The 14,713-nt window shown below is 46.9% G+C and overlaps 1 protein-coding gene across 1 annotated transcript; it reads right to left on the bottom strand.

Annotated features, from left to right (window-relative positions):
- Window positions 1-9,047: 9,047 nt before the first annotated feature.
- On the bottom strand, window positions 9,048-11,669 carry LOC120930442 (zinc finger MYM-type protein 1-like). The gene has a single exon (XM_040341626.1). It carries the CDS (start codon window positions 11,667-11,669, stop codon window positions 9,048-9,050), a length of 2,622 nt encoding a protein of 873 aa, XP_040197560.1.
- Between the last annotated feature and the right edge of the window lie 3,044 nt (window positions 11,670-14,713).

The raw sequence follows: 14,713 nt of genomic DNA, 5'->3' as shown, positions 1-14,713 counted from the left end.
ATAATAATGATGAGGTTGATGAATCTGGGGACAAGGATCAGGGGCAGTCGGATGAATTCGGGGGATAAGGAAAGATCTTTTCTACCTCTCAGACTCTCAAGATGCAGGTGCAATACTATACAGAGGTTGTGCGTGATGCGTACAAGCTGCCCTCCACTGAGTCAGCTGAGTCCCCTGTTCCCTCCTTGGGGTCTTTAAAGTCCCCGCAAGCTGCCTATACCTTCCTGGTCCATCCATTACTGAAAAAGCTTATGTGTGCTGACTGGGATCACCCAGATGAGCTGTTATCTCCTCCCAATAAGTTTTCCCTTCTTTATCCAATGAAGGAGAAATTCCCCAAGAAATGGAGTTTGCCAGCAATAGACACAGCTATTTCTTCTGTGAATAAAAGTCTGACCTGTCCTGTGGACAATGCTCAGGTATTTAGAGATCCAACTGAGAAAAAGATGGAGTCTTTATTTAAATCCTTCTTTATTATGGATGGCGCTGTTGCCCAACCTGCAGTAGCAGCAAATGGCATGTGTCAGTTCTTAAAGGATCAGATGAAGGTGATTAAAATCCTCTCTGCTGAAAAGGCCAGATATTGGACAGACCTACCTAAGGCCTTGTGTTTTGTGGTGGATGCTATTAATGATTCCATTCAGCAAGCATCCCGCCTTAAACCCTGTACACACTATCGGATATCTGATGGAATCAAATCCGATGGATTTTTTCGTCGGATACCCGATGAAGCTGACTTTCATCAGTCTTGCCTACACATCATCAGTCAAAAATCCGACCGTGTCCAAACGCGGTGACGTAAAACACTATGATGTGCTGAGAAAAATGAAGTTCAATGCTTTCGAGCATGCATCGACTTGATTCTGAGCATGCGTGGATTTTTGACCGATGGACTTTCACACAGACGATTGTTTTTTTCTATCATTTTTTTTATCCATAGAAAAATTTTAAAACATGTTCTATTTTTTTTCACCGATGGAAAGCAAACTGATGGGGCCCACACCCGATCGGTTTGTCCGATGAAAACGGTCCATCGGTCTGTTTTCATCAGACAAACCGATCGTGTGTACAGGGCTTTACTCTCCTGCTGGTACACATGCTCAGGATTCGTTGGATAAAGCTTTTGCTGAAGCTCCGTGTAAAAAGCTTTTGGCTGGATTCCCATTTCAGGGGGAACGTTTATTTGGGGATGACCGGGATAAATACATACGAAAGATTTCTAGTGGCAAGACTACTTTGTTGCCAGTTAAGAAAAAGAGTAAACGTCCCTCTTTTAAACGTTCTATTACCCCAGTCCCAGGGGCTACAGTCTTCGGGCAGTGGCGATGGCCTCTCCAGCCAAGTGCAAGAGGAAAAGCCCAGGGACAAAAAAAATCTTGGTCAAAGTTCTGCAAGGCAGAACCCCAAAGCCTCCTTATGAAGAGGCATCCCCTCTCGGCCGAGTGGTGGGGAGACTTCTGCGATTTTCAAGAGCTTGGCAGGAAGAGATTCAGGACAAGTGGGTAATCTCCACAGTATCTCTGGGTTACAGACTGGAATTTCGGGGGCTCCCGCCATCCCGTTTCCTAAGGTCAAGCATTCCCAAGGATCCAGTAAAAAGAAGGCCCTTGTTCCTAGCATTGGATCACTTGTTATCCCAAGGGGTAATCATAGAGGTTGCCGCAGAGAAGCAAGGCTCTGGGTTTTATTCAAGTCTCTTTATGGTTCCAAAACCAAACAGAGATGTCAGACCCATTCTAGATCGAAAAGATCTGAATCAATTTCTGAACATTCGCTCTTTTCGCATTGAGTCAATCCGAGCGTCAATTGACATCAAAGATGCATATATATCTACACGTGACAATTTTTCCCGCTCAACAAAGGTTCCTAAGGTTTGCGGTAGAACAATGCCACTTCCAATTTGTGGCTCTACCCTTTGGTCTAGCTACTTCACCTCGGAAATTCACCAAGGTTCTAGCCCCGCTCCTAGAAAATCTAAGGGCTCAGGGCATAGCAGTAATGGCATATCTAGACAATTTACTACTGGTAGAACAGTCGATTGCACGATTAAACCACAGTGTGCTCAAAACTGTGAAATACCTAGAGCGCCTAGGCTGGGTCCTCAACCTAGAAAAATCATCTTTGCAGCACCTAAGGAGTTTTCTCTGATCTATGCATTTTCTCTGGTTCTGCTCCTACCGCGACTTCATTGAAGGGTCTAGAAAGAAAAAGAAGCCGGTAATTCTGGTGGCCCCAGCTTGGCCCAGAAGATCCTGGTATACGATGATAGTAAAGATGCTGGTAGGAAAGCCATGGCTTCTTCCACTACGCCCAAACCTGCTCTCGCAGGGACCAGTATTCCATTCTTCCTTACAAAGTCTAAATTTGACGGTTTAACTGTTAAGACCTACATCTTTAAGGGTCGGGACTCTCGGATCCTGTTCTCTCCACTCTGGTTAATGCTAGGAAGCCGATATCCAGGCTCATCTATTACAGAATCTGAAAGGCATATGTTTCCTGGTGTGAATGCAGGGTTTGGCATTCTTAAATATGGTAGAGTTCTTGCCTTTCAACAACTGGAGGTAGAAATGAAGCTGGCCTTGAGCACCATCAAGAGTCAGATCTCGGCCTTATCAATATTTTTTCAATGGCCGCTTGCATCTCTTTCCCTGGTCTGGGCTTTTATTCGAGGGGTGTTGAGTTTAAATCCGCCAGTTAAGTGTCCCTTGTGTCCATGGGATTTGAATTTAGTCTTGTCTGTTTTACAGAAACAGCCTTTTGAACCAATGCACCATATTCCTTTAGTCCTGTTGACAAGGAAATTGGTCTTTCTGGTTGCTATATCTTCTGCTAGAAGGGTATCGGAATTAGCAGCTTTTTCTTGTAAAGAGCCTTATTTAACTATTAACAAAGAAAGGGTTGTGTTGCATCCCCATCCAACTTTTTTTGCCTAAGGTGGTTTCAGGATTTCACCTGAACCAAGATGTGGTCCTATCATCCTTTTTGTCTAGAGCCGCATTCTGCGGAAGAAAGATTTTTGCACTCTCTGGATGTAGTAAGAGCAGTCAAAATCTATTTGAACGGCTCAGATATGGAAAACTGATGTTTTGTTTGTGCTGCCAGAAGGTCCCAGAAAGGGGCAGGCAGCGTTGAAATCTACTATCTCTAAGTGGATTTGGCAAGCTATTGTTCAGGTCTATGGTTTGAAGAAGAAAATTCCTCCTTTTCATGTGAAAGCACACTCGACCAGAGCAGTAAGTGCTTCGTGGGCAGTGCATCACCAGGCCTCCATGGCTCAGATCTGCAAGGCTGCAACCTGCTCTTCAGTCCATACATTCACAAAAATGTATCAAGTGGATGTAAGAGGGCATGAGGATACCGCCTTCGGGCGCAGTGTGTGGCAGGCAGCAGTATAGATCCTCACGTCCGATGGCGGTCGGCTTTTTGATCTGTGTCTCCCTCCCCTCAAGTTAAGCATTGATCTGGAACATCCCACTAAGTAATTAACAGAGCTCTGTGTCCCATGATGTACGAAAACGAAAATAGTATTTTTTAAACAGCTTACCTGTAAAATCCTTTTCTTGAAGTACATCACGGGACACAAAGCTCCCGTCCCCTCTTATTTGGGATATATAGATATTGGATCACTTATTGCTTTGCTACAAAAACTGAGGTACTCTCCATATGGGAGGGGCTATATAGAGGGGGACGTCTTTGCAATTAGGGTGTGCCAATGTCCAATCACCTGATGGTGACATATAACCCACTAAGTAATTAACAGAGCTCTGTGTCCCATGATGTACTCCAAGAAAATAATTTTACAGGTAAGTTGTTTAAAAAATCCTATTTTCTTAAACGTCCAGTCATAGAAAATAGTGAATTCTTCTGTGTTCATAAACGCCCAATAAGCGGCTTCATATTGAGGTCTTGGAGGAACATCTGTAGTGCATTTTCAATCCTCTTCCATATGATGACCACATCATCTATGAATATTTTGTAAAAAATTCATTCTGGTGCCCTGTTTCGATCAATGGACTCTTCCACCCGCTGTGCCAAGAATACATTCATGACGCTCGCCACAAATTTAGTGCTGGTTGCTATGCCGATCTTTTGCTTATAAAATACTTGATTGTGCTAGAAATAGTTTTTTTCTCTTTCGTTCATAGACAGACACAGCCTTCATTGACCTTAGGGTTATGCTTCTTCCTACCAGGAGATTTAGGCAGAATTCTACAGCACTTAAGGTGTTAACTTTCCTTCATGCCGATCCTCCCAGGGGGCGTGGCTCCCCCAGGCATAACCCACACCCTGCTCCAGCAGCTTCAGTTTGTTTCTGCCTAACCGTCAGGAGAGTCAGGCTCTCTCTGGAGTCCTGGACTCTGGAGTTTTTTCTTGCAAATTTTTTTTTCTTGCATCTTGCAAGTTTTTTCCTCGCTTTTTTATTTATTTATTTTTTTGAATCCTGCGATTCTTCTATCAACAGCCGACTGGGTGACAGGCTGGGTCCTCGACCCTTGTAGTCCCCCAGGTTCGGGCCTTCGAGCGCGTGCCGGCCCTCAGCTCCGCTTTGGGACGTCCACGACAGGCCCCGTTGCTCCAGGGGCGGCCGGGGAACTTCGGTTCTAGGGCACACATATGACCGGTCTCTATGGCCTTGTCACAGTGTGTCTGGCTGACAACCATGCCGTTCGCGGACGTTGGTTCTGTCTGGGATACCTCCAGCCGGGTAGTCGCAGGACAGGTAAGTAGTGGCCCCTTACTCAGGTAAGTGGTCTGGCTGGAATGTTTTCCCTTGGGAGGTCGACTGAGGGTTTTTCCCTGCTTTCCTCTCTCCCTTATTCCTCTCCCTCCTTCCCCCTTTGGGTGAAGGCTGTGCAGGGTTTTTTTTTCTCTGGGGCTCATTTTTTTTTTTTCACTCGTGGTATGGCTGGGGCTGTTCTGTGTCGCTGCAGGGGACTGTGGTGGACATTCTGGGCTTTTTTGTGTGTGCTATGTGCTGTTTTGGTATACTGTCTTTTTTGGGTACACTGTCTTTTTAAAAACTGCGCCATGGTGGCCATTTTTCCGGAGCCGCGCTTGTATTATTCGGCGGCCATTTTCTTGTGGCCGGCGCCGTTTTCAGCACTAGTTCGGCCTCTAGTGGCCGTTTCAGCGGGGAAAAAAGACCGCGAATCTTCTGAGGGGACAGACGCAGCGCTGCAGCTTCTCCTCAGCACACACTTGCCTTCACAGACCGCGCTGTACCAGGGGGGGTGGTGAGTCTCAGGGGGCCCCATACTGTGCTCTAGCGGCCAGGAGGTGACCTGTGGGGGACCTTTTTCCTGCCCTTGGCAGTAGGGGTGACACGGCAGCTGCAATATGGAGCCTGAATCAGGCCCCTCATTCCTTACAATGCCTGAATTAACCCTTAGCGCCCCTTCCCCTGCCACATCTGTTGAGTCGGTGTCGGCTGTCCTGGAGTCTTTTCTCACCAGGTTTGAAGCTGCCAGTGCTCGGTTGGGGGGTAAAAAGCGCCCCCCCCGGAGGCTGTTTCTGGGGATATCTCTGACGCAGAATCTGATAACGCTGTTGCTGCTTCTGGTTCTGTCGTGTCAGAGGATGCGGGCTTAACCCACATGGACAGCGAGGATGACTCTGCTGCGGAGTCTGCTGACAAGGAATTTGTTGGAGCTCTTATTACTGCGGTGCGTGAGACTCTTCATTTAGAGGATGTGGCGGAGACACCAGCGGTGTCAGTCCCTTTTGGATTCCGCAAACCACCGTGTACCGCTAAGGTATTCCCCTGTGTTCCTTATTTAGACAATATGTTGTATAAGGAATGGGATACACCGCAAAAGGTTTTTACGGTTCCTAAAAGCTTTGCTACCCGTTACCCCCTGGAGGAGGACTTTTTAAAAAAGTGGGTCACTCCTCCGTCGGTGGACCCTCCTGTGTCCAGACTGAGTAAGGCTACTACGTTGCCTGTGGAGGGGGCTCCTGCTTTCAAGGACCCCGCTGATAGGAGAGTGGAGGCCGTGGCCCGCTCCCTGTTCTCGGTGGTGGGTTCGGCGGTAAGGCCGGCTCTGGCCGGAGCCCTGGTAGCTCAGACGCTGACTGAAAGGGCGAAGCTCCTGCTGCAGGTGCTGGAGGTCCAGGGGGCTTCCGAGTCCTCTAGGGACCTGGCTGAACAGTTGATTCAGGGTCAGAAGTTTCTCTGCGAGGCGGCTATGGATTTGATTCCTTTGCTTTCCAGGGCTTCTGTCTACGCAGTGGTTCTGCGCCGCCTTATATGGCTGAAGTGCTGGTCGGCTGACCAGTCCTCAAAAAAGGCCTTGGTAGATTTGCCCTTTAAGGGCGGACGGCTTTTTGGGGCATCCCTGGATGACATTAAGGATGCCACTGGAGGTAAGAGCACCTTGCTCCCTCAGTCGGGGAAGGGTAAGGAACCTCGCCGCAAGCAAGGTCCTACTTTTACTACCCCTAAGCGTTTTTCCGTGCGCCCAGCGCGGCTGGAAAAGATCCGCAAGGTGCAAAAGCCCCTGCTGCCGGGCGTAAGCGCCCCTGGTTCAACAAACCAAACAAGCCTGCGGACAAGCCTGCTTCCGCATGAAGGTCTGCCCCCGCCCGGGTCTCGGGTGGGGGGACGGCTTCATGACTTTGCGGATCGGTGGAATTCTCTTCTGTCTGACCGTTGGGTTTGCGAGGTGGTCGCCTCGGGGTACAAGATAGAGTTCCTTTCTTGTCCCCCACACAGATTTTTTCCATCCAACCTCCAGCTTCCTCCGGATCATCGGCTAGCCCTGTCCGGGGCTGTCCAAGATCTTCTGGACAGGGGGGTGGTTGTGCCGGTCCCCTCGCTGGAGCGGTTTCGGGGGTTCTACTCCAATCTATTCGTGGTCCCCAAGAAGGGAGGGGTTCGCCCTGTCCTGGACCTAAAGGCCCTCAACTCCTTTGTCAAGGTGCAGCGATTCAGGATGGAGTCGGTCCGTTCTATCATAGCGGCCCTCCACCAGGGGGATTTCATTACGTCCTTGGACATCATGGACGCATACCTGCATGTTCCCATTTGCACAAGCCACCAAAGGTATCTGCGCTTTGCGATCGGGGAGGACCACTATCAATTCGTGGCCCTCCCGTTCGGGCTGGCGTCGGCATCACGGGTGTTCACCAAGGTGCTCGCCCCGATCCTGACCTTGCTAAGGCAGCGAGGGATCGCTATCGTGGGATACCTGGACGACCTTCTCCTGAGAGCTTCTTCAGGCTCAGAGTTAGAGGAGGACGTGTCCATCACTTGTCGGACTCTGCAGGAGTTCGGCTGGCTTCTGAATCTCAAAAAATCAGTGTTGGTTCCGTCCCAGAGGCTGGAACACCTGGGGCTGGTTTTGGATTCGGGGGAGGCAAAAGTGTTCCTCCCATCGGAAAAACTGCGGACCCTGCAATCTGCAGTGAGACAGTTGTCGACCCAGAAGTGGTCATCTCTTTGCTTCTGCATGCGGGTTCTGGGTCTGATGGTGGCCTCCTTCGAGGCGGTTCCGTATGCCCAATTCCACACCAGGGTACTACAGAAGGAGATTCTGTCTCGATGGGACAGGGTCCCATCTTCTCTGGATCGCCAGATTCGGTTGAGCCATCTGGCCAAGTCTTCCCTGGCATGGTGGCTGGCGTCTCCGGTGCTTCGCTCCGGGAAGTCTTTTCTTCCGTGCCGCTGGACAGTGGTCACGACGGACGCCAGCCTCTTCGGCTGGGGGGGCGTCTGGGGCACCCAGTCAGCCCAGGGGCGCTGGACTCGGGAGGAGTCCCGCCTGCCGATCAATATCCTGGAGCTCCGAGCAATCAAGCTGTGCCTTGTCAGGTGGTCCCTGGAGCTGCAGGGCCGTCCTGTCAGGATCCAGTCCGACAACGCCACGGCCGTGGCGTACGTCAATCATCAGGGCGGCACAAGGAGCTCGGCCGCGGCGACGGAGGTCGCTCACATACTTCAGTGGGCCGAAAGGTCCATTCCGGCCCTGTCGGCGGTATACATTCCGGGAGTTCTGAATTGGCAAGCAAACTTCCTAAGTCGCACGACTCTGGATCAAGGGGAGTTGTCTCTCCACCCGGAGGTGTTTCAGATCCTGTGCCAAAAATGGGGCACTCCAGACGTGGACCTTCTGGCGTTCCGTCTCAATCGGAAGGTACCACGGTTTGTGGCCAGGTCAAGGGACCCGTGGGCAGACGCGTCAGACGCGTTGGTGGCTCCCTAGGGTCAATATCACCTGATTTACGCCTTCCCTCCTCTAAGGCTCCTACCCCGCCTGCTGCGCATGGTGGAAGCCGAAGGGATTCCAACGATCCTGATCGCCCCAGATTGGCCGCGTCGCTCTTGGTACGCGGACCTGGTACGTCTGGTGGCAGACGCCCCCTGGCGTCTGCCTCTGAGGGAAGATCTCCTGTCTCAGGGCCCGATCTTCCATCCTGTTTTACGGTCACTGGCTTTAACGGCGTGGCTGTTGAGAACCAGGTACTGAAGGACCGGGGCCTGTCGGGCCCGGTAATCTCTACCATGCTGCGTGCACGGAAGTCCACTTCTCGAAAAATTTACCATCGTACATGGAAAGCATACATCTCTATGTGTGAGGAGATGAAGTGGCACCCCCGTACTTACGTGGTGTCCCGGATCCTGCTGTTCCTACCACGGGGAGTGGACCAGGCTCTTGCCTTGAGCACGATCAAGAGTCAGATTTCTGCTCTGGCTGTTTATTTTCAGCGTCCCTTGGCAGCGCACTCTTTGGTTTGCACGTTTGTGCAGGGGGTCCGGCAGTGGCGTCACTAGGGTTGGTGTCACCTGGTGCGGTATAACATGGTGTCACCCCCCCCCCAATAATTTTTTTCCCCCCTAATAACACTGCATATATTGGCAACAGTAGTGCCGTTAATAACTATCAATCAACTAGCAAATTTTGAATAACAAAATCATATAAAAATAATAGAATTCAAAGCTTAAACTGTTAAAGAACTGTATTTATTTTAACGTTAAACTTTACTGAAATAATAAATAAATAACACAAAAATAAACAGAAACAAATATGAAAGCATTTAGTTAACGTAAATCAAAACTTTGCTTTTCTAGCTTTGACAGCTGCAAAATTGTGAACGACTTCATCAAAATCTATACATTTCGCTAGTTCACTTTCAACTGATAACATTGCAAGATCAGAAAGCCTTGCCTGTCCCATCGTTGAACGCAAATAGTTCTTTATCAGCTTCAACTTTGAAAAGCTCCTCTCACACGAAGCCACAGACACACAGATTGTCAGAAATATTTTTAGACATAGTGAAAGGGTTGGAAGAGATTCAGTAAAGTCCCATTCTGCTATGAAGGTCAAAACTTGTAAAGCTGACCAATCTTTGACTTCTTCTAGGTTGATCTTGGCTGCTTTGAGATGTCTCCTCAGTCTGGGTATTTCTGATAACAGCTCACTCTCAGATATTTCGTCATAAAAAGTGGTCAGTTTTGGAATGGACACCTTTAATTTTTCTTCAGTTTCAAGTATGAGACTCTTTGCTTGAACAGCCTCAAACATGGCTGCAACTTCCATGATGGCTCTTAATCTGATCTGGAGTTCAGAATGGAAGCGATCAATGCACTCAAGCATTGCCCTCTTGTTCTCGTCTTGTAGACTTATGCCTCCAGCATCACGTGCCTGTTCCCCTGCCATCCTCTTCTTAAACCTGGCTCTTCTCTCTACAGAAATTCCATGATCTTTACATTTTAAATGTGCCTGTTCAATTGCATGTTCCACTAGGTGACTGCGCTCTTCAAACAGAAAAATTCTTAGTGACTCTAGCTTTGTCACCACCTTGTCCAGACTTAAGCCTTTGGTCTGCAGGTACTGTTGTGTAACATCAACTTCTTGAAGTACATGACCCCAGAAGTATAGGTAGCACAAAAATGTAAAATCACAGACAGCAGGCAGTAGACATTCTGCTGCTCCTCTTGTGTCCAAATTTTCACAAGTATCACAAAGTGCTTCGATCGCAGACACAAACAAATCAAACTTTTCTTTGACTGGCTTAACTGCAGCATGATGAGCACTCCAGCGTGTTGTTGATAATCTTTTCACTGACACTCCAGTATGGTGAATTAACACATCCCATCGATGGGTGGAAGCAGCAAAAAAAGAAAACATTGACTGAAGTGTTCCAAAAAATGTCACACATGAAGCATTCTCAGCAAAAGAGTGCTGACCGCACAAGTTAAGTGAATGGTCTACACAGCCATTAAAAATAGCTTTCTTGTTTTTTTCCCTAATTATGGATTGTACACCTCCATGAATTCCAGCCATAGTAGCAGCGTTATCATAACCCTGAGCACGACACATCATTATGTCCAGTCCATCACTCTCTAATTTTTTAAGGATATCCAAACTGAGATCAGAAGCTTTTTTCCCCTTTAAAGGGAAAAATCCTAGAAAAGCTTCTTTTACTTCCACTTTCCTATTCTTGATGTTCACGTATCTGATCACTTCGGACATCTGGTCAGTATGTGATATGTCAGGTGTGCTGTCAAACATGATTCCAAAGTACTTTGCAGACTTTATGTCCATGACAATCTTCTCCTTCATGTGATTTGCCAGGACTCTTATAAACTCATTCTGAGTTTGTGGAGAAAGATATGAGACCGATACTTTAAGTTTACTGGTGCTCCGCTTCAATCTAATTAGGTGTTCTTTCAGTACTGAATCATATTTGGAAAGCATTTCAACCATCTCAAGAAAGTTCCCTTTATTGAATGAGCACTCATCTTCCTTGTGGCTACGGAATGCTAGGTTCTGCTTGGCAAGAAACAGTGTGATGTCAAGCAATCTGTGTAAGATATCCCGCCACTTTTTCTTCTCAATCTCCATCACAGTAATAACTCCAGCATCAATGGTTTGGTGCAGCCTAAGTCCTGCTGCCAAGGTTTTCCATTTTTCAAGGCAGTTTAGGTGTTCTTCGGATGTCTCATGGTTATGTACTTTCGGGCTTAGCTTCCACCATTTCTGAAACCCAGATACAAATTTGGATGTTGTATCTAGAGTACAAATGGCAAACAGTCGGCAGCAAAAACAATATAAATTCTCAATGACAGGTGAGTAAACCATCCATGACCGCAGAATTTTTTCACCATTTGGCATCACCTTGTAAAACCACTCTTTTGAAAGTTGCCGCACATGTCCCTTTGTTGTAGCTTTTGCATCTTGCCTTTTTGCAACACTGAAAGGGCCCTCCTTGTTCTGGAAAGAAGCACTTCCCTGTTTGATTATTTCAACCCGAACATGATCTTGAACTGGCATCTCCCAAAAAGAAACATCAGATAACATTTGGAAATCTTTCTCCTGAATAGTACTCATCTCCTTTCCAGTATAATGACTGTGGCTAGAGTCACTCTCAGAACTCTCTTCTGCTTCAGATTCTGCCATTTCCATTTCTTGCACTTCTGCATCAGATTCTGTCATTTCCACTTCTTGCTCTTCTGCAGAATGCATGCTAGCAAAAGCATCAGAAGAATCAGCTTCATGAAGTGGAGACTGACAAGCAGGGTCTTTTGATGAACCCTGCCCATCTTCTGGTCTTTTCACATACTGAAGCATGGATCCAGCAAGTGTTTTTATCGATTTAATTTTTGCCTCCTTTGCTTTCCTTTGCTGGTGTCCACTTGGTCTCTTTGACTTATGTACTCCATGTGGCATTCCTGCAGTAAATATCAACATACACTGTTCAGATATATATTCTGTATTTCAGATTATGCCTGAGAAGACGCAGTGTCATTAACCAGGTTATATGCCCTATGGCCCGCCTAGTCAATCTCAGCAATTTGATTACAATAAAATATGATATACTCAGAGGCCACTGTATCAGGTACACTTGTTAAATTTCTTGGTAACAAAAATTGCTAATCAAGAAATCACATGGTAGCAACTCAATGCATAGGCATCTAGACGTGGTGAAGATGAATTGTTGAAGTTCAAACTGAGCATCAGAATGGGGAAGAAAATGGAATTTAAGTGTCTTTGAACGTGACACGGTTGTTGGTGCCAGATGGGCTGGTCTAAATATTTTTTTTAAACTGCTGATCTGCTGGGATTTTCATGCACAACATCTCTCCGGTTTACAGGGAATGGTGGGAAAGAGAAAATATCCAGTATTGTTTGGAGGAAAATGCCTTGGTGATGTCAGAGGAAAATGGGCAGACCTTGAAGCAGATGGGCTACAGCAGCAGAAGACCACACTAGGTGCTACTCCTCTCAGCTAAGAACAGGAAACTGAGGCTACAATTTGCACAGGCTCACCAAATTTGGACAATAAAAGATTGGAAAAATGTTGCCTGGTCTGATAAGTCTCAATTTCATATGCGACATTCAGATGGTGGGGTCAGAATTTGGCGCATTAATCCATCCTGCCTTGTATCACCGGTTCACCGGCGTGGGGGATATTACCTTGGCACAGTTTGGGACCCTTAGTGCCAATATAGCATCGTTTAAACACCACGGCCTACCTGAGTATTGTTGCTGACCATGTCCATCCCTTTATGACTACAGTGTCCCCATCTTCTGATGGCCCCTCCCAGCAGGATAATGTCACCATGTCACAAAGATCCAATCATCTCACCACTGGACAATGAGGTCCCTGCACTCCAATGGCCTCCACACTCAACACATCTCATCCAATAGAGACCCTTTGGGATGTGACCGGGAGATTTGCATCATGACCAAATTTCCTTGGTGAAAATAACCCAAATCAGTGTATATTATTTAGTCTGTGGAAAGTTATAGAGTCCACAAACTATGGTATATATCTAAAAATTGATCAATCCGGATGTATTTAATTTCTTGAGACTCGAAAACACCAGGACAGTACAAATACACACCAAATTACCTTTTTGTAAAGTAGAAAGTCTGATATATTTAGTAAGAGTATAATTATATGTAACAATTTTAGCATAATCAATTCCAGTGAGCTGAGTGACAGGCCTAGACAGACACTGCTACTGTAATTGATTACAATAAAATATTATATATAATACATTTTGGCTACTTATTTATCACATTATTACAGTACAAAGTGTGTTAATTTTATTCAAACTTTTGGGCCCTACGGCCTGTCTAATCAATCCAGACACTATTCAATCCCAGTGCCAGGCCTACTGTCATTGGGATTGATTCACTAAAATATTACATATCATTAGTAAACTATAATATATTATGGCCATCCTTTTTAGATGGCCCCATTACACATTGAATGTATGTAACAAAATGTCTGCACTGTGTAATTTAATCATGTGTGATGAATGTGTAGCCATAATTTCTTATTTATAATATTTTACTGTAATCAATCCCAGTGGCAGTTATATACAGTAATACACAAATTAGGTTGCACTAGGGTTACCTAAAATTCAACTTAGTAAATCTGCTGACATAAAGGCTGGAAAACAATATACGGTATAACATTTAAAAGATAAACAGTGCAGCACTAAAGAAAGGGAGCCTAGTAAAGACTGCTTTGTGATTTTTACCTACAGGTAAGCCTATAATAAAGCTTACCTGTAGGTAAAATGAATATTTCATATTCACACTTGATGCATCCGGCAATGTCACTGGCGCATGCACTCTGAAGGTCCAGCATACTGTGCCGAACCTTCAGAGTATTGTTCTGCAAGACCCCTTTCACACTGAAGCGCTTTGCAGGAAAAATAGCGCCTGCAAAGCGCCCTGAAAGAGCCACTCCTTTCACTCCAGTATGAAAACCTGGAGCGGTGTGCTGGAAGGATGCTAAAAAAAAGTCCTGCTAGCAGCATCTTTGGAGCGGTGAAAGAGCAGTGTGTATACCGCTCCTGCCCATTGAAATGAATGGGCACTGCTGCTATACCGTCGGAAAAGTGCTGTTGCAGCGGCACTTTGCGGGTGATTTTAACCCTTTTCCGGCCACTAGCAGGGGTTAAAAGCTCCCCTCTAGCGGCCGAAAATGGCGGCGCTTTACCGCCGACGCACCCAACGCCGCAGTGTAAAAGGGGCCTAACCGAGGGCTCCAACACAATGAGTGACGTCGGCACAACTCTGCCCCCACACTTTTCATTATCTGCTGTCCCCAGGGACAGATATGATCCAGAGATCCCACTGTATGGTGATCTCTGGATCGGATCTGTCCCTGGGCACAGCAGATAATGGCATCATTGGCATTGATGATTTGATTTGGATTTTGGAACTGACCTGCTGACACGGTGTGTTGTTTGCTGGACCGGATCTGATGGGCGCAGAGAAGATGGCAAGATGCTGTATTCTGCTGACAACAAGGCGTGTTGTTTTGTTTGCTGGACCGGATCTGATGGGCGCAGAGAAGATGGCAAGATGCTGCTGTGACCTTAAACTTGCTGGATGCATCTGATGTGGGTGTGGGTCACTGTCTGTCTACACCTGTGCTGTGGTCTGTGGACACCCCCCCCCCCCCTTATCAGACCAGATTAGGGCGGCTCCACTCAGCTACCATACCTGGTGACTGTGGACAGCCCCCCCCCCATGAGACCAGCTTGCTCAGGGTGGGTGGGTGTGACACATGTGGGGGGGGGGGGCACAAGGTGGTCTGCTAGACACAGCTATAGATAATATATCTTTATATATATATATATATATATATATATATATATTATGTAATATAGCTGGTCCAGCCGCCCCCTCCCCCCACCAGACCAGCTAACTCAGCTACTGTGCCTATTAAATCTAATATAATATAATCTGTG

The sequence above is a fragment of the Rana temporaria genome, chromosome 3 (assembly GCF_905171775.1).
Source record: "Rana temporaria chromosome 3, aRanTem1.1, whole genome shotgun sequence".
Lineage (NCBI taxonomy): Eukaryota > Metazoa > Chordata > Amphibia > Anura > Ranidae > Rana > Rana temporaria.
The sequence above is the reverse complement of the archived record's forward strand: the minus strand, read 5'-3'. Positions and strand labels throughout refer to the sequence as shown.